Raw genomic sequence first — 23784 nt, forward strand, 5'->3', positions numbered from 1 at the left:
CTGGTCCCCTCCCTTCCATTTCTGTTTTTAGAAACTAGGTATATGGAGCCGTTTACATTCCAAATCATCTGATTTTTTTTGTTTTGTTTTTGCTAGCTGTCATTGTTATAGGTATGGCATTTCTGTAGAGTTTCCTTCCCCTTTAACTGTTGATATGTCCTCTAGACCTCAGTTCTGCCTCGACAACTTGCCTTTGGTTTTCTTTGTCTGGGAACATCTGTTCAGATGGGGAAACAATGACCTTTTGCCTCAGCTGAGGCAAGAAGCCACCCTAGCCTGGCATTAAGAAGATTAAAGGACGGCTGTTCTGATAGCTTTCATGCTGCTTCAGTGCTTCTCAGCAGCCGAGGAAGACAATACAAATGTGCAAAAAGGATTGTATGTAGAGGGAAGGAAGGGAGCTTATAATCCTTCCTTCCCCTGGTTTTTATCAGTTCAGGGCTGTCTGACTGAAAAGTGAAGGGGTCCCTTGTTTGGGAATCCCTGAGTTAGAGACATGAGGTTGGATTAATTAGTAAGTTATATTAGACGCTCCAGAGGAGTGGAGTAGTCTGAGGCACAAATAATCAAACCACCCTTCATCTGAGGCTGATTCTGTGAAGGCAAAGGGGTGGCAGGTTACAGTAGATGAGCGATTGGGATGTGAGTGTCCTGCATAGTGCAGGGGGTTGGATTAGATGACCCAGGAGGTCCCTTCCAACTCTATGATTCTATGAACTGTATGGTAAATGACTAATGCAGACCTGCTTTAGGATAGACTGGAACCAAGTCCAAAGAAATCCTGTATGTGACACTGGTAGTTGGTTGATTGCACTTTTTCCGGCAGAAAAGTGAAAGGTAGTTAAGCTATTATTGCTGGGGCCAATGGGAATGGGGGGGGGGGAGGACCCAAGCATTGATTAAAAAAAACACTCCACAATGAAACAAGTTTGGCTATTTAGGTAGATGTAAGCTTGTTTCATCCTCCTGGATCCTCCTTCCCCAGCCATGAATAGGCATCAACCCAACCCCTGTGACACCAAGCAGCCTGAAGGCTGAGGGATTGGGGGGTGCGGGTGAGTTGCTCCCCAGTTTATGGCTCTTGAAAACAATAAACTAAATATAAAATGATTTCTCCCCGGGAACAATTAGGAGGCATTAAAGGCAATGGGAAATACAACCGCTGATTGATTTTGGGGAGGCGGGGAAGGGAAAATGAGGAGGGCTGCAAAATAAATGTTAGGATAATGCTGAACTCTGTAGGCCGATAATGACATTGCCCTGCTAGGACGGAATTACCTCCCATCCCAACCAGCATCATCATTACATATCTCGGCCCCACGATCAGTACCCGTCAAAACCCTTCATATTGACAAATGCCCTGTCCACTTGCATCTGTGGAGAATGTCTTAGCAGCTGAGTGATTATGAATCAAACCCCAGAGCTTCCAGCTCTTACTGCTTCCCCCTGCTTTCCCATTTGTCTCCTGACAAGTAAATGTATCTTGACTCCCCTCTGAGATGCGTGGGTCTTTTTCCCCGTGCTTTCTTTTCTTTTCTTCTTTTTTGCACCGTGTTTGATGAAAGGCATTTGGCAAATTGGCAGTGGTACCCTGTATGTTGCAATTTGTAGCGAGCATTAAGAGTCTGAGCATGAAACAAGAGGGCAGCCGATGGGTGAAAGGGGAGGGGAAAATACCTAGCGCTAAGCAGGACATGAATAGTCATTTCAAGGACACAAGATGCGGGGGAGCAGGGTGGACCAAACAGATCATGCGTGACCCAAATTAGTTTATTTATCTTGTATTTTAATGTGACAAATAAAAGCCAAACCAGACTTTTTCATTATACTTTTGTGTTTCTGTCACTGCTAAATAGCTTGATGGAGCAACTTTTATGTAAGTGCAATGACGTGCCAAGCACAAAAAATCTGTGGGCACCCAGCCTCATGAGACAAATCTCATTTATTAAATTCCAGGGTGCGTTTTATTTTCATTTTTATCCTAGCTTAGGGCAGGGACAGTTGGCTTTTGCCAGAGCAGTACTATCGTCATTCAAGGCAAAAAGCATGATTCTACAGATTTTGTTCCAGTTAAGTAATATTACTAGCTTTTGCCATGTCAGTAGAGTAAATCCTCCATCTCCATCGCACAAGGGGTGGGGTCATCCCCTGGTGCAAGAAGGGTAGCCTTTTGGGCCAAAGAAAACCTCCATGCTCTGGAGAAAGGCCGCACTCCCCCAAGTGGAATTAGGTGCTCAGGATCCAACCCAAGAGCATTGTTTGGTGATGCTTGTTAATATGAATTTCGCAGAAAAGGTGTAACTTGTTCGAATTGTTGGAACACTTCATTTACAGTTATATTTACCACTGCTTCCAGCAGTGCTTCATCAGGAGTAAAGTTCCCCTAAACAAACTTTATTTTATAGGCATATCTCTGCTACAGCCTTACTTTCTCATTGGTCAGTCCTGATCTGCACCTGTCTTTTGACCTGAGCAACTGAAATGTTTTTTTTTTTTTGTGATATCCAGCACAGAGCCAGCATTTAATAATTTCAGTAGTACTGACATTAAAAGAATAAACAAATTCCTAGGGCCTAAATTCACATCATGTTTTCTTCCATTATTTTTGACAAAAGCACCAGAAAGAGCTACCTTCTTTAGATGTGTTCAGGTGGGTAGCCATGTGGGTCTGAAGCAACAGACCAAAGGTTGAGCCCAGTGGCAACTTTAAGTCCAGAGACTTTAATTCTGGGCATAAGTTATTGTCTGCATGCACACACATAGTCTGTTTCAATGTATCTGAAGAAGTGTGCATGCAGAAAAAAACATATATCCTGAAATAAATGTTGTTAGTCTTACAAGTGCCACCAGACTCAGATATCATTTACTAGATGTAGTGTACCTGCTGCAAACTTAGTACTTAATGGATAGAAAATTTCCCAGGGGAGCTGGCTGCTACAGACTTGGAGAGGAACTCCATAGCATCACAAGTGCTGGTTCACATGTGCATGCTCATCCCTTGATCTTTCTGTACTTCGTTCCTTTGTCTCTGATGACTGCCACTACTGATACATTGTATTTGCAGTCGTGAGAAAATTTTAACCTCCATATTTGACTCATGGTGACTTATTTATACACACATGTCGCCATATAATTTTATAGGCATTATATGGCAAGCAGAAATGGATAAATCCATCCCGAAGACCATGGAACTAATGCTGGGACTGAGAAAATACAGAGTCTTGTTCTAATGGACAGTCTTGTCCTTAAAGACTGCCACCATTGATACATTCTATCATGAGAAAGTTCTAGTTTGGCTAATAGATTTACAATAGCCATAGGTGTATGTCACTATCTCATTCCAAAGCCATTACGTGGCAAACATGCATATGTGAACCAATCCGCAAGACTGGCAAAATTAATGTTGGTTGATAAAATGCAAAATCTTATTCTAATGGAACTGAGACAGTGTAACCAGGCAGACATGTGAACCTCTTTTTATGACCCATGAGGTCCCTTCCAACTCTATGATTCTATGATTCTATGATTCTATGATTCTATGTGTATAGCAGAACTCCAAGTTGTAGCCATTGTGGACACAGAGAATGACCATACGTTGGCTTCATATTGGAGGGGCCATGGCTTAGTGGCAGATCATCTGCTTGGTATGCAGAAGGTCCCAGGTTCAATCCCTGGCATCTCCAGTTAAAAGGATCAGAGAGCAGGTGATGTGAGACCCTGAAGAGCCACTGCCAGTCTCAATAGATAGTACTGGCCTTGATGGACAGACGGTATGATTCAGGTTATGGCAGAATCATGTGTTCCCTGATTACCTTGATAGCTCTGTCTATCTATATGTTATCCAGTTGTCACACACAAAGAAAAGAAGCAAGCAAGATAGCTATGAATTAGCCCAAGATGGAAACTTACAGTTGGTTTTCATGGAGCGGCATGGTTTCATGGAGCCAGTTTGGTGTAGTGGTTAGGAGTGCGGACTTTTAATCTGGCATGTCAGGTTCGATTCTGCGCTCCCCCACATGCAACCAGCTGGGTGACCTTGGGCTTGCCACAGCACTGATAAAACTGTTCTGACCAAGCAGCGATATCAGCACTCTCTCAGCCTCACCCTCCCCACAGGGTATCTGTTGTGGGGAGAGGAATAGGAAGGTGACTGTAAGGCGCTTTGAGCCTCCTTCGGGTAGGGAAAAGCGGCATATAAGAACCATCTCTTCTTCTACTAGATGGCTGTCTAATGGGCTACAATCATAAATTGATTTGCATGTCCTGCCCAAGGACGCTTGAGAAGTAATTTTCTGAATGGAGGGCAAAAAAGCTAACAGACTCCAGGGGTCCTTGGAGATATCATGATTGTTCAATAGGTTTCAATACAGTTTATGTTTGCAGATGCGCATTCAATCATTTCTGTATCTGAATAAGCCAACAGTGTGAACCCTAAATACTACTTGTGTCATTAAAACAGTTCTGACAGTTCTGTTATTGGCTGCTCCGTTGAGCCTGAAGAGCATGGCAAATAGGGGAGGTGGACTTTTTAGATAGGGTGTTGCTCAGATCTGGCATTCAACCACTGTTAGGTTCTTATTGTTGTATACTGACTATGTTGTACGTTGACTTGTTCCATGTATCCCCCTATGATGTTGTATGTAAACCGCCCTGAGCCATATGGAAGGGCGGTATAGAAATCAAATAAATAAATAAATAAATCCTCTGTGGATGACAAGAATGTCCTCACAGTACAGTGTTTTTTCCTTCTCTCAGATGTCAGCCATAGAAAACATGGCCGAAAAACTTGAGAGTTTTAGTGCCCTGAAACCAGAAGCCAGCGACCTCATCCAGTCTGTCCCTTCCATGTTCAACTTCCGAGCACCTCCCAACGCCTTGCCAGAGAACCTTCTGAGGAAGGGCAAAGAACGCTATACTTGCAGGTAAATTCCCCAAGTGAATAACCCGGAACGGGCTCTCCTAACAGCTCTTTACTTCTGCAAGCCACCGTTGTTTACTTTAGAAATTACTTGAGATTGGATGATTAATAGGGATTATGATGGGTCACCGGCATTTTAAAAGGTTCTTTATTCATCCAGACGCGGGCCTAGTGTTTGATTGTGTGTTTGTTTGTAATTACAGGAGAAATTTGTCCTGCATTACCTTGAGTTTGATAAATGAGGCCGAAACATTACATTTGCAGGCTTGTTCCAAAATTTCCTCATCACCTTTATATTAAAGCATGATCTTTTCCCTTATAATTTTTTCCCCCTGATCGTGGACGGCAAGACTGTTTTTCTCTTGGTTTTTCCTTTGATCACGCCAAAAGGAAAATTTCACAAGATCTGCAGATGATTAGGAGAGGTGTTAAAACATCTGAGTCGTCATTGCAAATATTTGGCTCCAATCGACCTCTCCCAAAGAAATCAATGAAAGTTTTGTTTGGGAAGTTGGATCACGCACATAAGACATCTGTGGTCTTTCAGATTCTAAGTGGAAGACCATTTGTAAGGCTCAAAGGGAGCCTTTCTTGTTGACCTCAAATTTCACACGTCATCATGGTACAAATTTGAATTTGAAATTTTGTCAGAATTTTAAAAGGCAATTTCTGGAGAGTGGCCCTGACAAGTATTATACTTCCTGACTGCTTTTCTGAACACTCTTCATCATTGCTTTTAAAGTGATTTTTGCTGCATTTTTAGTAGGTGAAAGAAAGCGAGCTTGTTCCCATGAGCATTCATGAAACCTGTTAGGAAGGGGGTGGGGGAAATGATGCACATCTACTCTTTAATCAGTGCTCTAGGCTTGCTAACCTCCAGGTGGGACATGGAGTTCTCCCAGAATTAAAACTGACCTCTAGATGATTGATATCCTATTCCCCTGAAGAAAATGGTAGCCTTAAAAGGCAGAATCTGTGGTATACAATAGTCTGAAGGTGAATTTCCTTCCCAAATTCTCCCCCTAAAAGTACTGTTCCAAATCTCAATGGATTTCCTTCCCATCCCATTTAGAAATACAATTCACTAGACCAGAAGCTTTGTGATCTGGTCTTGTCCATTTTACTCTCTTGATTCACATGGCAGCAGAGGTGGCATCTGGAATGATGAAGACTGATAGGGGTTTATTACTGCACAGCCAGACTCTGTTCTGTTCCATTGTATTCTGTTCCATTGTATTCAGATACCTGTCAAATTACTATTACTGATTGAAGTCGAGTATCACAGTAACTATAAGGGGGAAGTCATACCTGTTACTCTACAGAAGAAATTGTCTATAGACAATCAGTATTTGTTCATCCTTGTGAATTCACCCCTCACAACAACTATTCTTGCATTCAGAAGGATTAGGAAACACACTTTCAGTCTCAGTGGTATACTCCTGGTCTCTGCTGATGTCACGCTGATGTCACAAATGTTGATTGTGATTTTGTTGCTTTTTGTTGGCTGGAGCATGTCCTTGGAAATTTCCTAGGCTCTTCTGGCTATGCACTCTGCTGTATGGCAACGTGTCATGCTATTTAAGCTCAGGATTTTATCATGCATTTTCTATATTTGTAATCTCTAATTTTAAACAGCACCATGGAAATGTAAACAGATTGCTTCTATATATATGTTTCATCCATGGGGATGACTAAAGGAATAAAGGATTCATACTATGCTTTGTCTAGGAGTTCGCAGAAACAGATAGTATAAATGTTATGTGTGAGCTCAAATGGACTTCGGGGAATGGTAGGAGATAGGAAGGCCTGGAGGATCATTGTCCATGGGGTCGCGATGGGTCGGACATGACTTTGCACCTAACAACAACAATAATAGTATAAAGGGTGCTTAAAAGAGCTAGTATGCCCTAGCCTAGCATCAGGAGCTCTGGTCTCTGGAGTGTAGGGAATGTTCCTTCCTTCCTTCCTTCCTTCCTTCCTTCCTTCCTTCCTTCCTTCCTTCCTTCCTTCCTTCCTTCCTTCCTTCCTTCCTTCCTTCCTTCCGCCTCCATTGGGGGCACTTGGTCTATAACAAATCACTCTATTTAAATGCCCACCAAACTTTAAAGGGCCAGCTCTACTGCCCATTGACATAGTAGTCCTTTAAACTTTGTGATGTTTGAAGGGCCAGTGAGCTTTGGACTAGCGTTCATGTGTACCTTCAAGACTAGCTGTTGCTCCTTCTTCCTAGGCATGATTCTCAGTATATCCTGAAAGTGAAATATCAGTATTAGGGATATCCAGGAAAGCTATATATGCTATCAGATACTCCCAATCCAATCCCACAAATATTGGACATTGTCTCTGGTTGGAAATACCTGATTTCACAGCCCAGTTGCTTCAGGCAACTAGGTGGCCAATTATTTAACAAGTAGGGCAGACCCATCGTTGATGGTTCAGAACCATTTTGAATATTCATTAATGAATCCTTTATCCAAATAAATAAAGGGTTTATTCCAAATAAAAGCACTGTAGGAGCTCCACTAATGAATGAGGCAGTGCTTGGCCAGTGATTGTGACTCACTATGAATATCCTAAACCAAGAATTACGTTCAACAACAATTTCAGCACTGACATTGTTTGGGACAGTTTACAAGAAGTTCAAGGTCCTTCATGTTCCAAAGCTTTCAATTGGCAATTGGAAAGGGGGCATAGCTCAGTGATAGAGCCTCTGTTTTTATGCAGAAGGCCCCAGTTTCAATCATGAGAAAGACCTTTGCCTGAGACTCTGGAGAGAACTAACAACATTCACCTTGATAGACTATTGGTTTGCCTCAGTATGTCACCTTCACGTATTCATGTGCACAATGTCTTTTTTAGCATAGTGAAGTCATAAAAAGGTGATTTACCTTGTCAGCTTTCATATGGGAAAAAGGTAGCATTTAAAGTGCAAGGAAGACTTTTAGTTCTTAATTTTTTCTCCTTGATGTTATAAATGTTAGCTGCCTTGAGCCATCTTCACCCATGTGAATCATTTCATGAGGGCTTTACCTGATCCCAACGTGAAAGCCACCATCTTATAGACATGTTGCGTAGAATTTCCATTCTGGGTGTATGCTTTCTGGGAAATATCCCTGGAATAGCAGAATAATCTGCTGTCACTATTTCCCTTCTTGTTTTTTTTCTACACCTGCTATTTATGCTTCTGTCTCATTTTCAGAAGGCAGGTGTATGTGTCTGATAACTGGTGTATTAGTTTATCTGATTTTTCTGAAAACATGTCACCTAGCATCAAGGCAAGCCATTATAGAAGTGTACCTTGATGGATTAGGTCTCTTGAATCGTGTCTGTTCTGATCTTCAGTGGATGCAACGATGTCACGCTTGCTGACACATTGAATAAGCTGAACAATTTAAAACCTGTTTACACCAAGCCAGGGTTCCAAGACTTTGATAGAAGAAGGTTTCCCATCAGCCCGCAAGCTCTCAGCTAGGGAAGTGGCAAAGCTAATAATGGTAGAATGTCTGGATGGGCATTATAATGAAGGCCAGCTCTCATATATTGATTGTGGGTACGCTAGAAAGCCCAGGCGTTGCCACCTTGGTTTTGATTCAATATAATAACTCAATCTGTTTTCAGGAATATTGAAACCCTGAATAAACCGAAGCCCCCTTCAAGCCCCATTGCAATTAGGATTATGCCTTGGATTTCTCTGTGTTATGTTAAAAGCAGAATGTTAAAAGTTATCCCTCTCTGATAACAGATACTGTGGCAAGATCTTCCCAAGATCTGCAAATCTAACCCGTCACCTGAGGACACACACTGGAGAACAGCCTTACAGGTACCAGGGGGATGCATGCGTGGGGTGGCAAAGCAGGGGGATGGTTGTTGAACCCAAGCGATCTCTTTCACGACTCTGACATGACTCTTCACGCAAGAGTTGCTGTAGTAGGCTTTGACAGCCAATGAGCTTTTGGTGATACTGTATGGACTGCAAAAGAAAATGGAAGGTTTTCCAATGTGCTGCTTTAGATCACGACTGGTCGTAGTTCGTGATAAATGCATGGGGAAGCCAGATGCAGAGGGCCTTTTGCACAATCCCAGGAGACCCAGAAACCCCCAGGAGGAGTGGCTCTCACCATCATTCAAAACCAAATGTTTGCAGTCTAGTATAGGATGTGAATTTATTAGCTCTTCCAGAGCTCCCTGGATTAGTAAATGCTTGTCAATTTAGTAAAGAGTTGCAGATCTTCTAAGATATAGCATTTTAGAAATAAGATATGGCAAGAATTAAGATAGGAATAGAACAACATTCTTGTCAATGGATTTTTTTTACCCCTGATTCTTGTGCATCTCAGCCTTTAGATCAGGGGTAGTCAAACTGCGGCCCTCCAGATGTCCATGGACTACAATTCCCAGGAGCCCCCTGCCAGCGAATGCTGGCAGGGGGCTCCTGGGAATTGTAGTCCATGGACATCTGGAGGGCTGCAGTTTGACTACCCCTGCTTTAGATTATTGCGCTAATTCACCAGGCAACAGCAGCTACATAGCAGCATGCAAAAAAAAGAGAGAGAGAGAGGAAAAAGTGGCATCTTTCAGACAGGTATCCAATCCAGCATTGGTCACATGCAAAGGCATGCATGCGTGCGTATTCTCTGTTGGATTGTAATGCATCATGCCTTCACACTGCGTTTGCTGTGGTTGCTGTTTTCAGCGCATAAGTGTGAGTGTCTATGCCCATTTCCATCCGCTGCATTGCAGGGCCGATGGAATGAGGATCCTTGAGCACTGGGTGAGACTTTGTGTGTTCTGTCCAGCATGTAGCAATATCTAGATTTTTCACAGCTTTCTTGCAGTGTGAGAAACCTTGTGTTTCAGGGATGGCCAAAGAGAAACCATTTTATTTTGCACCCCATGTCTCTAACCACATTTTAGTACAGGTATGATTAAAAACAAATAATTAACTGCATTTGGTAACATTTTGACCTTGTTTATAAAAGAGGATCCTGAAAAAAACACAAATTTTGTGCAAGATTATCAAAGCCAGATTAACAGTATTTTCACATGGCAGGAGGGCTATCTCCTGTTTCATTCTTCCCCTCGTTGTATTCATTTGGGAAGCTCGTGGTGTTGCCATGAGTCTATGCTGCCCAACCCACTGTCATGCCCAACTCTCACTTCTTTTAACCCACTGCCACATGGGAATTTCATAGATCTCCATGGGATCCAATGAGGGGGAGCCTTTAAGAACATCACCCAGGAGAACAATTCACATGCTGAAATAAGAAGAGAATTTTAATTGGACATAATGAAACTCTCAGTTAATGAAATCAATCGAAAGGAACTCGGTTCATTTTTTAACAAAACAAACACAAGTTGGCGCATTTTACGGCTTGCAAAGAAAGGAGAACAAGCCCATTGTTTAGGATAGAACTCCCTCCCCGCTAGTCCTGAATTTATTTGGGAAGTGGGCTTGCATGTAATTTAATTCATGCTTTAAGAGGTATCTTGAAACATGCTATGCTTCTCCACCGCATAACAGCCAGAAATAATTAGCAATGTAATGCATAATTTCTTCCCTGAATAATTGACTTAGCACACAATGTTATAGGCATGTTTTGAAGTTCAGAAGAAACAGACGATGGGGGGGGGGGTTGGAGGGACGGTGATGAAGACGGTTGGCCAGCTGCCAGCCAGAGAATTTGGAATAGTTATAGTGTGTCTTAGTAATGGCTTAAAGGGCAAACAGTAAGGGCTTTAGGGACTTCAAATCACTGCAGAGTATGAAAATTGATGCCTCTGGTACTCGAATGATAGACTAAACCACTAATGTTGGCACCGTATTAAAGATTTCAAATGTTTATTTCTGGGTTTCGGGAGATAACTGAATTTCCTCCAGGATTAGCAATCGAGCAAACTAATTCCTGAAGAAAAGATTTAATCTCGCAGCATAATTTTGAATTGGACTGGGGGAGTGGCCTTTCTACCTTACTGCAGCCTTAGAAGCAATTTCAGCCTTAGAAGTAATTTGTTTCATGTTTTCTTTCTTCTCAAAGTGCTTAATTGTACCATATGGGAAACACAGTTTTCTGTCTTTTACAAGCTTTGGTGCAATACTTAGAATAGAATCATAGAATAATAGAGTTGGAAGGGATCTCATGGGTCATCTAGTCCAACCCCCTGCACTATGCAGGACACTCACATCCCTATCGCTCATCTACTGTAACCTGCTACCCCTTTGCCTTCACAGAATTAGCCTCTCCGTCAGATGGCTATCTAGCCTCTGTTTTAAAATTTCCACTTTTTAATAGATGGAAGTAAAAAGGTAAAGGTAAAGGTATCCCCTGCGCAAGCACCGGGTCATGTCTGACCCTTGGGGTAACGCCCTCTAGCATTTTCTTGACTCAATATGGGGTGGTTTGCCAGTGCCTTCCCCAGTCATTACCATTTACCCCCCAGCAAGCTGGGTACTCATTTTACCGACCTTGGAAGAATGGAAGGCTGAGTCAACCTTGAGCCGGCTGCTGGGATTGAACTCCCAGCCTCATGGGCAGAACTTTCAGACTGCATGTCTGTTGCCTTACCACTCTGCGCCACAGGAGGCTCATAGATAGAAGTAGATTGCCCCATAGTCTGTGCTGTTTCATCTCTTCCTTCCTGGGTATATAACTGAGATGTATTCTGCATACGCCAAGGGGTGAGGTATGGTGGTGGAACTGTATGTACAGCTGGGTTCATTTTGGTATACCCTGAACACCTCCATCCCTCCAAAGATCAATAATTTGCATCTTCCCTAATGGACAGATATACCCATTAAGACATATCCACTAAGGAAGATAAAAATTTAAATATAAATAATTTTTTTTTTTTTACAAGATGCTGAAGTTTGATTTCTCAGTGGACCAGAAATGGTCCATTGTGTTCTCTACACCCTGTGCAACCCCCGGTCTTTTGTTGTATTTTAAAGTTTGGTTTCTGCTAGGAAGAGTGGGAAGCAGTTTATATATTTCCCACCCAAAACATTGTCCCAAATTCCCTGTTTTGTTTTGGATGGGAAATATCCCAAAATCGAGCAAGGCACTCCTAAAATTGAGGGATTGTTTGGGGTTATACCTGCATTGTTTTCAATGGGTAATAGAGGTGATAGCCCCTGTGCCACAACTCATTGAAAACAGTGAATGCTAACTTGGCTTCTGAACTCAGATGTCATATCTGCTGCCCATTGAAACCATTAAAGGCAAAGCTGGTCTCCAGATGGCAGGCCGACCACCCCTTGAAAACTGGAAGTAGATGTGGCATTCAGAGACCAGGTTTGAACCTGTGGATTCCAAGACAGCAGACCAGATGTCTGGACAGAGGCCAGGTTTACTAATATCTAATATTACCAAACCTGAAAAAAACTTATTTAAATCAGATTTCAGAAGCTAATATTCCCAAAGCTTTGGGAAAATGGTAATTAGGTCCTTTCTGAAATAATTAAATTAAAACGAAGAAATTTGAACTGCGCACGCCTAGCCGGAAGCATAACTCAACAGAGTAAAATAGGTACAACTAATTCTAAGAGACCAATACATTTGTAATTTGACTTCAGTGCTCTACCTGAAAAGGGGACAGGAAGGGAGCATAGATGGCCTGATATTGCTGGAGAATCTCATCTAAAAAGAATACATAAAAGATGATACACACATTTCAGCAGAGTTCTGCAAGGATTACTTTGGGAAGATTTTCAAACTGCATTTGCTATGTGTCTAATCCATACCTTTGACATATATTCATAATCACTAGCCGGATGATTTATTACAATCACAATAAATAAATAAATAAAATTAGTAGAAACTACCATACTGGGAGAGCAGCCATGCCATCCTTAGTGGAGTTGCAGTCACTACATATTTTGCATAATGAGTATCTGCATCCTTATGTCAAGAACAACTTTGTCAACAAAAAACAGTGTGGATTGAATCTCATGCGCAGTTGGTTGAGCCCATAAAACTGAACATGTCCTTTAAGAATGGGAATTGCATTATGCTTTGGTATTTCTGTTTGACGGGTGCCACTCCCTTCTTTTGTGTGTGATGACATTTGGGAAAAATGTAAATTCGTTATTAGATTTCAGACACTAGTTTCATCTCTGGTGTTTATTTTCAGATGCAAATACTGTGACAGGTCTTTTAGCATATCATCTAACCTGCAGAGACATGTTCGTAACATCCACAATAAGGAGAAGCCCTTCAAATGTCACCTATGTGACAGGTGCTTTGGCCAACAAACCAACTTAGACAGACATCTCAAAAAGCATGAGAATGGCAACATGTCTGGTACGTATGCAACCACATTCTCTTTGCAAATAAAACATTCGGTGCCCTTTTCCATTGAAAATGCTGTGCAGTAGGTCTTCTGAAAGCAGGTGCAAATATGTTTATCAGTTTGCTGATAGACGGATGGTGCAGTGAAGCACAGTTTATGAGATTAAGACCGGGACTATTTGGAGGGTGTGACATCCTCTTGACACTGAGCCCCATACTTTCCCTCCTGGAAGAATTACTGGGCTCCTCCTGTAGTTAAAAAAAAAAGACCCTGTTGTTTAAACTTCACCCGAAGACTTCACCCACAGCTACAATAGTAATCCTGAAATTCTTATCCTTAGCAAAGACGACTTTGGCCACTGGTGGATAGTTAAAACTATGATCTGGGGCCACCAAGTGGCTAGGACCTTTAAAAGGAGCCACCCAAGCACTTATTTCAGTTTGGCTGGATCCAAATCTTCTCTCAAAGAAATGGGAATCACTTTGTCAACCCATATGGATACTTCCCTTCCTCCGGAAGTTATAAGGGAAGGCACAGGTCAAGAATAAATATGATATATATGATTCCAGTAAGAAGCCAAATCATTAGCACCATAGCCCGATCTGCTTGCCAGCGCAGTGGATTATTCATTCTGGGACTGGAGACGGAGACGGAAGTAGTTATCTTATTGGATACCAAGCTGAGGACTTTAGACAAGAAGTCTTCAGAGAAGTTTGTCAAGCACACACGCTCGTAAGTGAGCCCCACTGATATTTGAGGACTGTTGTGGTATGTACAAATATCAGTTCTGCCATTTAGAATGAGTAAAGAGGAAGGCTAATAAGTTAGGATAGTATAAACTATTTTCTCAGTAACTGCATCCAGGGTTTTGTATATCTCTTGATTGGACCTGGAAATGGATGCTTACCCAAGCACCAGAGTGGCCAGTTCTGTGATCTTGTACCTGCATAAATGTAATATTTGTACTTTATCCGAATAAAGTATGTGAATATAACTGCCTCATGCGAGTGACTGTAATCGAACCTTTGAGAGTCAGCTTGGTGTAAAGGTTAAGAGTGGCAGACTCTAATCTGGCGAGCTGGGTTTGATTCCTCGATCCTCCACATGCAGCCAGCTGGGTGAGGGTTAGGGTTAGGGTTGGGCGAGTCACAGCCCTGATAGGGCTGTTCTCACAGAGCAGTAACATCAGGGCTCTCTCAGCCCCACCTACCTCACAGGGTGCCTGTTGTGGGGAGAGGAAGGGAAGGCTATTGTAAGCTGCTTTGAGACTCTTTGGGATAGTGAAAAGCAGGGTATAAAAGCCAACTGTTTAAAAACCAAGTTGTCTTCCTCTTTTTTCAAAGGTACTGCTACATCTTCACCACACTCCGAACTCGAAAGCACAGGGGCTATCCTAGACGACAAAGAGGATTCATATTTTACAGAAATTCGGAATTTCATTGGAAATAGTAACCACAACAGCTCAGAAGAAAGGTAAGCTCGGTCTACTTAGTGCTTCCTGATGTGACTTCTTTTATCTTTTATTTTTACCGTTAAAGTGTCACTTTCCCAACTCATTTTGCAAACAATATCAGACTCAGGCTAGCGGAATGTGTTGAGGCCAATGGGCTCTTATTGCAATCATGAAACCTCAGTTGATCTCAGTGGCTGCTTAATTACACCAGACTTTCTCTGAACCAGATCAACTACCCACTTGAAGTCCAGGTTTGCTGATCCATCTTAGGTTTTCACTCCCAAAGACAATTTAATTTTACTCCTAACCTTCTTGCACATTTTTTTCAAATAAGGAGGGCAACCGCATGTAAGCTCTCTTTTCTTGAAAAGGGACCTCCATCCTGCCAATTGATGAGCAGACTTGGCTCAGGATTCATCTTCCTTGTGATGGAAATATCTAAAGATTGCTGGGAACACTGCCAAGGAGGAGTCTTAAGAGCTGCACTTTTAATTAAGTTATATGTAACTGTTTGGCACAAATGTCCACTTCTACTCGTTCAGACTCCTACTTACTGCTATAGACCCACTACTAGTGTTTTCAGGCTTCATTCAGTATATAATTTGAGTACATCTTTGTGTATTTTTGTTTGGGATTTGTAAACATGACACAGGAATGAAGGGCAGGCCTTCCACACCACTGTAATCCTCCTTGCAATGAACTGCGAAGTTGAAAGTTCTTCCTCTCTTTCATTCGTTCACATCCTAATTTCAAGGGCAGAAACTTTGTACAGCTTGTGACTTTTGCTTTTGCAAGTTTCCCTCCCAAATTTTTATCATGCAGGCATATACCCAGCGCCCAGATTCATGAAGGCGGTTGATTGTGCATTACATACATATTCAAACCTTTTACTTGCTTGATTGTTACGGGTCATTTTTTTTCTCCATCTGGTCTCAACATGTCCTCAAATAGGAAGTCTCTAAGAAGAAAGAGCTGATGGGTCATCCAGGGTTTCCTTTCGAAATTCGGCACTTTAGACTACTTTTGATGCATATTTCATACCTGGCAAATTACCACATATGAAAACTCTAATTAGCAAATCTGTTTTTTTACTCATATGGGTTGCATTACTCTGGTTCCTGTCCAAGCCCATTTCACTTCAAACACTTTTCATCTCGCATAGGTTGCAATCTGGCAAACCCTAGTATATGATTCATAATGTCTTATGCCTGTCCGAAATGTATCATCAGGGCGCTATGATGAAAGAACCTCCAAATACCCACCAGTTGATGATCAGTTAATATTTTGAAAATTTGTATTTTCTTGATAGTCTTTCCAAAGTTCTTTCCTTTTGATTAATGGATTATGTAGTCCTTAAAGATGGCTGCTTCATTTCCGTTTCTTCTAATATAGATGACAGAATACAGATATTTTGACCAATTTCCGATACGATAATTAGACAATGATGAAATGATTTCTGGTATGGTTTCATTTTATTTAGGCAATTTAAAAATATATAAGAAAAACTAAAAACAGTCAAATGAGAAATTAAATTAAATTCCCTTGTTTTAAAGAAAGGGCTTATTTGGCTGTAGGGAATGGGTTGGGTAACCTTGGCTGCTCCTGGTGAACTTGAACAAGGACTTTCAGTTCAGATGTTCAAATAAGGCAACTTAATCTCATCTCCTGCTATGAAACGCACAAATTGAGATAAAATCCTAGTTTGTGGTTTTAAATGCTACCAGTGATTTTCATTTTTGCTCCTCTACGTCAAAGGCTACACTCCACCCTTCGGCGAAGAGTATTTATGGTTGCTGATTTCCATTTAGCCAACATATTTGGACTTTAGTGCCCCCAACATTTTGCACGCTGCAAAACTGAATCCCGTGCAGCCAAGATCTAGGTGAAAGTCACATGAATACATGAGGCTGCCTAATACTAAGTCAGGCCTCTGCTCTGCCAAAGTCAGTGTTGTCTCCTCTGGCTGACAGCGGTTGTCCCGAGACCCAGGCTGTGGTCTTTCACATCGCTTGGTAGTGAGCCAGCTTGGTGTAGGGGTTAGGAGCATGGACTTCTAATCTGGTGAGCCAGGTTTGATCCCCTGCTCCTCCTCCACATGCAGCCAGTTGGGTGACCTTGGGCTCGCCACAGCACTGATAAAGCTGTTCTGACCGAGCAGTAATATCAGGGCTCTCTCAGCCTCACCCACCTCACAGGGAGTCTGTTGTGGGGAGAGGAAAGGGAAGGTGACTGTAAGACACTTTGAGACTCGTGGCAGAGAAAAGCAGCATATAAGAACCAACTCTTCTTCTTTACTTGCTACCTGATTGTTTCAGCTGGAGATATTTGGAATTGAACCTGGGACTTTCTACATGCAATGCAGGTACTCTCCTGCTAAGATGCAGTCCATCCCTTCTTGTAAATGGATTAGCATGTTGTGGGTTTTAAATTTTTTTACTTATGACCTCTGTATCCTGTCCTTCTCCACGAGCTCAGGGCAGTCTGCATGAGGGTCATTCCATTTTACTCTGCATTGATGGTCCCTTCTGTACAATATATTATATTCTGCTGGTAGCCATTGTGCGAATCTCTCTGTGGGAAACAGGGACGTGGGAGGCAGCTGACAATGAAACTAATTCCCCCCTTAGGCCACTAGTGAATATGCTGGGAATTCTATTCCCAGGGATAACGCAACGGAGTAACCTAAAACGTAGGCATAATATTGAGAAAAGCTATCTCCACAGCTCTATCAGGCTGTGAATTGAATTTCAAAGACGTACTGGCAACTTAATGAACTGGATGGAGCAATATTGATTTTAATTACGGCAGAATTATGACCCACGGGGTAGGCAATGCAAAACAAGGCATAGAAAACAGAGCCTGTGAAAAGGGCTCCCTCTGCTTCTGCCACGGCCCACCATCTGATTATGTGCTGATTGATATCTACTTTTTAAAGAATGAATGGAAGTCACTTTAAAGATGAAAAGACTTTGGTGACGAGCCAGAACTCGGATTTGCTGGAGGACGAAGAAGCAGAAGACGAAGTAATGATGGATGAAGAAGACGAAGAAAGTGAACTCACGGGAAAGCCGGTTAAAGAGCCTGCTGCAATCAGCATGTGTGAAGAGGCAACCGAGGGAGATTACGAAGAAACAAATGCTTTGGAAATGAACTGCAAGTCTTCTCCTGGCAGGTAGGTTGTTTTGCCAAGTGGCTGTCAACATGGTGTTGTGGTTAAGAGCTGGGTTTGATTCCCTGCTCCTTCATGTGCAGCCAACTGGGTGATCTTGAACTTGTCCCAACAACACAGTCCCAACAGAGCTGTTCTCACAGAGCAGTTCTCTTAGAGCTCTCTCAGCCTCAGCTACCTCACAGAGTGTCTGTTGTAGGGAGAGGAGGCAAAGGCAATCATAAGCCCACTTTGAGACTCCTTCTGATAGTGAAAAGCAGGGTTTTAAACCCAACTCTTCTTCTTCCATGGAAAAATAATCTAGCAATACAGGACACTCGGACAGCGTTAGCAGAGTGAGACTCTGCCCTATAATTCCAAGCTTTTAAAAAATCCCCTCTCTCTGTTCTTTTCCATGGTTAAGTATCCTAAATGTACTCTTATCCCTGTTCCTTCAACCCAAGGCCAAAGCATATCAGACCTTTGCTGACTAGGATCAGTGCTCCATTTTCAAGAGAACTGTTTTTTGTGGATTGCTCAGCAGTCCTTGCCATTGAGCAAATTAAGAGCTGATGGGTTGAGGCCGGCTGTTGCCTCATGAAGGCACCACAAGATGTCAAGTTGATAAAAAGATGAGGGAAGAAGGGATCTCTTAACTGCGACTTAGGATACTGCTTATGTGGAATGCACAGCTGAGTGCAGACTGATTGGTAACTTCTAGACCTGTTTCTGGAACTTTTGTAGTATAGATTCAAGTGGGTTGCCATGTTGGTCTGAAGTAGCACAACAAAAATAGAGTCCAATAGGACCTTGAAGACCAACAAAGATTTATTCAAGCTTTCGAGTGCACTCTATTTTTGTTGTGTTGTGTAGACTCTATTTTTGTTGTGTAGCATAGGTGACCAAATCAAAGACAACCAAAGTTTTTGGGAAGGTTTTGTCATTAAGGCCCAGCAGACTTATTGTGACCCCCATAACGTTTTCAAAGCTCGAGATGATCAGAGGTGGTTTGCCAGTGCCTGCCTCTGCATGATTTCCTTGGTGGTCTCCCATCCAAATCCTGAGTAGGGACAACTCTGCTCAGCTTCCAAGATCTGATAGGACTGGATTGGCCTAGATTATCCAGGGCAGTAGCACAGCAGTCACCACTTCCAGGTTCCAGCCAGCTACTCGGTCTTCCAGGATTAATGATGCATGTTTTTGTTCACAAATGTTTGTAGCCCTCTAAGAAGATTTGGAATGGAGAAAAGTTGAGTGACTGAGGGCTTTTCTTGAGGGTTGTGATCAAAAGAAAATTAGCCAATGGGTCCTAAGCCTATGTCATTTAAGTCCCATTAGTTTAAGTTAGATGTGTGCTTCCCGTATGCCTAGTGGGTTTTTAAAAAATACTAATATAGGATAAGGATTGGACAATAATGGATTTATAATGAGGATGATCAAACCAATTTGCCAATTTTTATTATTTATTTATTTATTATATTTCTATACCACCCTCCCTTTTGGCTCAGGACAGTTTATATATACTGAAGTACGTATAACAAGAAGTAATACACGATAATTCATAAATTCAAGTCACCAATAGGAACTGTGAATTTAACTGGTCATAACAGAGTGTATAACAGGGGTAGTCAAACTGCGGCCCTCCAGATGTCCATGGACTACAATTCGCTGGCAGGGGGCTCCTGGGAATTGTAGTCCATGGACATCTGGAGGGCCGCAGTTTGACTACCCCTGGTGTATAACATCTAGTCAACTTGCTAACTATACAACAGTGAGGTGAACTTGCTAACTATGCAGCAGTGGTTCCATGGGAAGACCAGTGTGGGGTTCAGTATGTGGATAGGGGTTTTCTGGGGGCCCAGTAGATGTTGTTGTTTTGGTCGGCCTGGCAGAAGAGCTCCATTTTGCAGGCCCTGCGGAACGGTGGGAGTTCAGGCAGGGCTCTGATCCCTTCAGGGAGCTTGTTCCATGAGGTAGGGGCCAGGACAGAGAAAGCTCTGGCCCTGAATGAGGTCCGACATGATGCTTTGAGGGCAGGGATCACTATCCAGTTGGAGGTGGCCGAGTGTAGGGCACTTTGGGGCAAGTAGGCAGTGAGGCGGTCTCTCAAGTACACTAGGTACAGATCACAAACCTTGAAGGTGACTACCAAAACCTTAAGCCTGGCATCTTTTTGTAGGTATAAGGAAGAAGAATTTAATAAAACTGGACTATCTGCTTTGGACCATATAAGGCACTTCACTGATAGCCTCAAAGTGAGGAAAATGGAAGAAAGCCAACTTAGTGAAGCTGAGCTGGCATCATTCAGCACCTCCCATCTGCCAGAAGACTTAAAGCAGCCATTGTATCGCAAGTCCAAATCCCAGGTAAGAGCTATATCCCAAAAGCTGCAGGAGATAGCAACCAATGACTTGCAGTTTGTACTTTGCTGATACTGAAAATCAAAACCTCATATTATTATTTGTACATTATTTAAACAGTTCAAATATCCTGGTTTTATGGCCCTTGGTCAGCGGACATGTAGCAACCCAGCTGCTTATGAGCCAGTGGGGATCACTGTGAGTGACCCCTAATTACCAGGACCAGCCCATGGGTTTGTTTGCTCCTTCTCATCAGCTGCTTTATATTTCCCCAGAATCAGTTTACATTGATTGGGCGTTACACTCACCCCAAAGTATCTGCATCCAATGCTAACCACATTGAAGACCTGGTTTCCAATCATAATTAAGATTCAGGTAGCCAGATGTGGCAGAACTGCTTGGTTCTGCAGGCTGTCTTCCACCCTGTCCTCCAAGGTTCTCCCCCAAGACCTGGAGAGGCTTTTCTGTCTCTCCAGTAACCACTGTCACCACCTGACTTTTGTAGGGAGTCCAAACATTTTGAGGACTGCCCTAGAATGTATCCCATTCATGTTTTCTGCCAGGAGGTCTCCTAAGTATAGTGAGAGAGTGGTTTGTGGTACATGATGTAAAAAGGGATTCCCAGTGGCACCCAGATGGGGCCAAGTCTGTGAATACTATGGGCTGAATAGGTTCTTCAAGGACAGAACTGTGGATCTAGACCAGTGGTCCCCAACCCGCGGACTGGTGGTGGGCCGCGAAGGCCATGGCGCCAGGCCGCGGCTCCCTCTCCCCGCCCCCCGCAGTAAAAAACTTCCCGGGCTGCAAGCTTGCAGTCAGGAAAGCTTCTTACTGTGGGAGGGGGGGAGAGGGAATCCGGGCTGCGCCCGCGCATGGCGCATGCGCAATTTCAGCCACGCATGGTGCATGTGCGCATGCGTAACCCAGCCGCGCATGTGTGATGCGCGGGCGCGGGCACGCATGTGCGGGCGGGCAGTTGCCCTGCCGGTCCCCAGCCTCAAAAAGCTTGGGGACCACTGATCTAGACAACATGGTTCAACATCTAACCTTGACCATAATTTCTGTCCTATATCTCTAGGCGTACGCAATGATGCTCTCGCTCTCTGACAAGGACACCCTCCACTCTGCATCCCACAATCCCTCCAACATGTGGCACAGTATGGCAAGAGCCGCTGCGGAATCCAGCGCTATCCAGTCAATTAGCCATGTATGACACCATCATCACAACTGGATTGGGACCAAGTCCAAACTAGGAACATGGCTCTTTCCTAGAAGACTGTTTAAAAGACTGCAGAGCAGAATGCCTTAGAAATCTGATGGGTCACATTTAAAGTCAGGTGACCTTAAACTGAATGATTGAAAGAAAGAAGAAAAAAACTATTTATTCTCAATATTTTGTTTTGCACAGCGAAGGCAGCTGCTGACATTTTGAGGATCAAAATACGTGGATCAAATAGACCTTGATGGGGAAATAACGTGTCTTCCACACCATCTGCTTGGGGCGGGATGAAGGGTCAAGACTTGTATTCATACACAATCACACACACAAGCACTTCATTCAAATCAAGTGGAACTGTTTTCCTTCCTTTATTGTTTTTGGGGTGGCGGGGTTAGTGGGTAGAGGAATCGACGGCAGGATGAGGAACCGTTGCTTTTTTGTACAAATCCTCCTCACGTATGCTTCATGCACTTAAAACTATCGAAGGAAGACGAAGCCGTTCTCTCAGACGTACATTGGCCATTAGCCTTGAGTCTAGCAACAAGGAGTTGCTTGCCCTCTCCTTAACTTTCGCCTTCTGACCTGCATTGTAAAAAAAACGAAAAAACAAGAACCCCTCAAAAATAAAAACGAGAAAACTACATGAGACAATAATGTAAGAAGTCTGTGTATATTGTAAAAAATTATAGGAAAAAAAAAACCTGGGAAAAACCCTTCTGTTCAAGGAGATGAGTCTTTGAGCACATGACTAGCAAAATAGACCCTGGCCACATACCACTACCGACATTTCCCTGATCAATGTCATGACATTTTAATTTTAGACAATCATGTCACTTGTTCTATTTCTTTCTCTTTTTTTAAGTTTGTGTCGTTCATTGGTCGATCTCGGTTTTCCTTTCTTTCTGTTTTTGGTTTTGCGTGTACCGTGTATTTATTTGTCGGCAAACAATTGTTTGTGGATTATGAAAAAACAAACAAAAGCACTCTCGCTAAATGTAGCACTGTTCTTCTGAAATCCGTAGCACTGTTCCAGCCCCCTACCCCGTCATTTTTCTGGGCACCCGTGGACTTCAAAAGGAAAAAGAAGGGGAGAGGCAAATGGATCTGCATGTAGAGGCGTGCAAACAGTGTTTGGAAAGATTTCTTACATTCCTCTTTTACTGTTGTTTTTGTTTCCTTTTTAATGGAACTGAATAATGAATAGAGATGATTTAGAGTCTTTTTTTTTTTGTAATACAGCAAAATGATTCCAATGTATAAAGCATTCTGATTTTTCTTCATGAAAGCATGATTCTTCTGATTAAAAAGAAAAAAAAAGAAAACTGTACCCAATATTTTATGCCGGTTGTCTGCGAGCTTGTGTGATGTTACGTTCATGTTAATCCTATTTGTAAAATGAAGTGTTCCAAACTTATGTTTGAAAAAAAATAAGAGCCCTCCCCCAAGAAATAAATAATGAACTGTATTCAGTTATTGGGGGGAGGGCAGAGGGGGGAGGGGGAGGGTATTTTGCCCTTTTGGTGAGGGACCAGATTTTAATTTTCCTTTTGTTTATTATCTCATTTTGAAATAACCAGCAAGTTGAGGTACTTTCTTTAAATGCTTTGTACAATGTAACTGTTATTCATTTCAGTACATTACTATGGGAGGATCAAATTTAAAAAAATAAAATAAAGGATGACAAAAAATAAAATAAAGGCTGTCTTGTCACTGGGCTTTTCTTCACGCTGGAGAATGGATCAGACAAAGAACACCATGTTTTCAGCACTATTTCCGTGTCATGTTCCTGGCTGGTAACGGTCTTGGCCTGACCTGAATGACCCAGGCTTGCCAGATCTCAGAAACGAAGTAGCATTTTGGAAGGGAGACTACCAAGGAAATCCAGGGTTGCTAAGCAGAGGAAAGCAATGGCAAACCCCCTCTGTTAGTCACTTCTCTTAGAAAGAAGATGATTTGGTTTTTATACCTTGCTTTTCACTGCCTAAGGAGTCTCAAAGCAGCTTATAACCGCCTTCCCCTCCTCTCTCCATAATAGACATCCTGTGAGGTAGGTGGGGCCGAGGAAGCTCTGTGAGAACAGCTCTATCAGGGCTGCGACTAGCCCAAGGTCACCCAGCTGGCTGCATGTGGAGGAGTGGGGAATCAAACTCGGCTCACCAGATTAGAAACTGCTGCTTTTAACCACAACATCATGCTGGCTCTCTGGGATCACTGTAACCTGCAACTAGCCAGCACTTTATTTATTGTAAAATTTCTTTCATCGTAAACTGCCACAGAGGCTCCCTTTTTCCCCATTATCTCTCTGATCCAGGGCCAGTAACATAATGGTGCTGCTAAACATGCAATAGAGAGAGATGTAAGATGAAATTTGTCCCAGTATTTTGATACTTGATGAGCATT

At 42.6% G+C, this 23784-nt stretch overlaps 1 protein-coding gene across 16 annotated transcripts in view; it reads left to right on the top strand.

The window, feature by feature from the left end:
- The window catches only part of MECOM (MDS1 and EVI1 complex locus), a 539689-nt gene extending 516608 nt beyond the window's left edge, over positions 1 to 23081 (top strand). For all 16 annotated transcript variants that reach the window (XM_077348465.1, XM_077348464.1, XM_077348466.1 and 13 more), the window contains 7 exons: positions 4756 to 4922; positions 8661 to 8738; positions 13046 to 13215; positions 14548 to 14677; positions 17593 to 17829; positions 19985 to 20171; positions 21244 to 23081. In XM_077348465.1, coding sequence (XP_077204580.1) covers positions 4756 to 4922; positions 8661 to 8738; positions 13046 to 13215; positions 14548 to 14677; positions 17593 to 17829; positions 19985 to 20171; positions 21244 to 21378 — 1104 coding nt within the window. In that variant the 3' untranslated portion in view covers positions 21379 to 23081. The remainder of the gene's footprint in view (positions 1 to 4755; positions 4923 to 8660; positions 8739 to 13045; positions 13216 to 14547; positions 14678 to 17592; positions 17830 to 19984; positions 20172 to 21243) is intronic.
- Positions 23082 to 23784: the final 703 nt, after the last annotated feature.

This window comes from Paroedura picta, chromosome 8 (assembly GCF_049243985.1).
Source record: "Paroedura picta isolate Pp20150507F chromosome 8, Ppicta_v3.0, whole genome shotgun sequence".
In the NCBI taxonomy this organism is placed as follows: Eukaryota; Metazoa; Chordata; class Lepidosauria; order Squamata; family Gekkonidae; genus Paroedura; species Paroedura picta.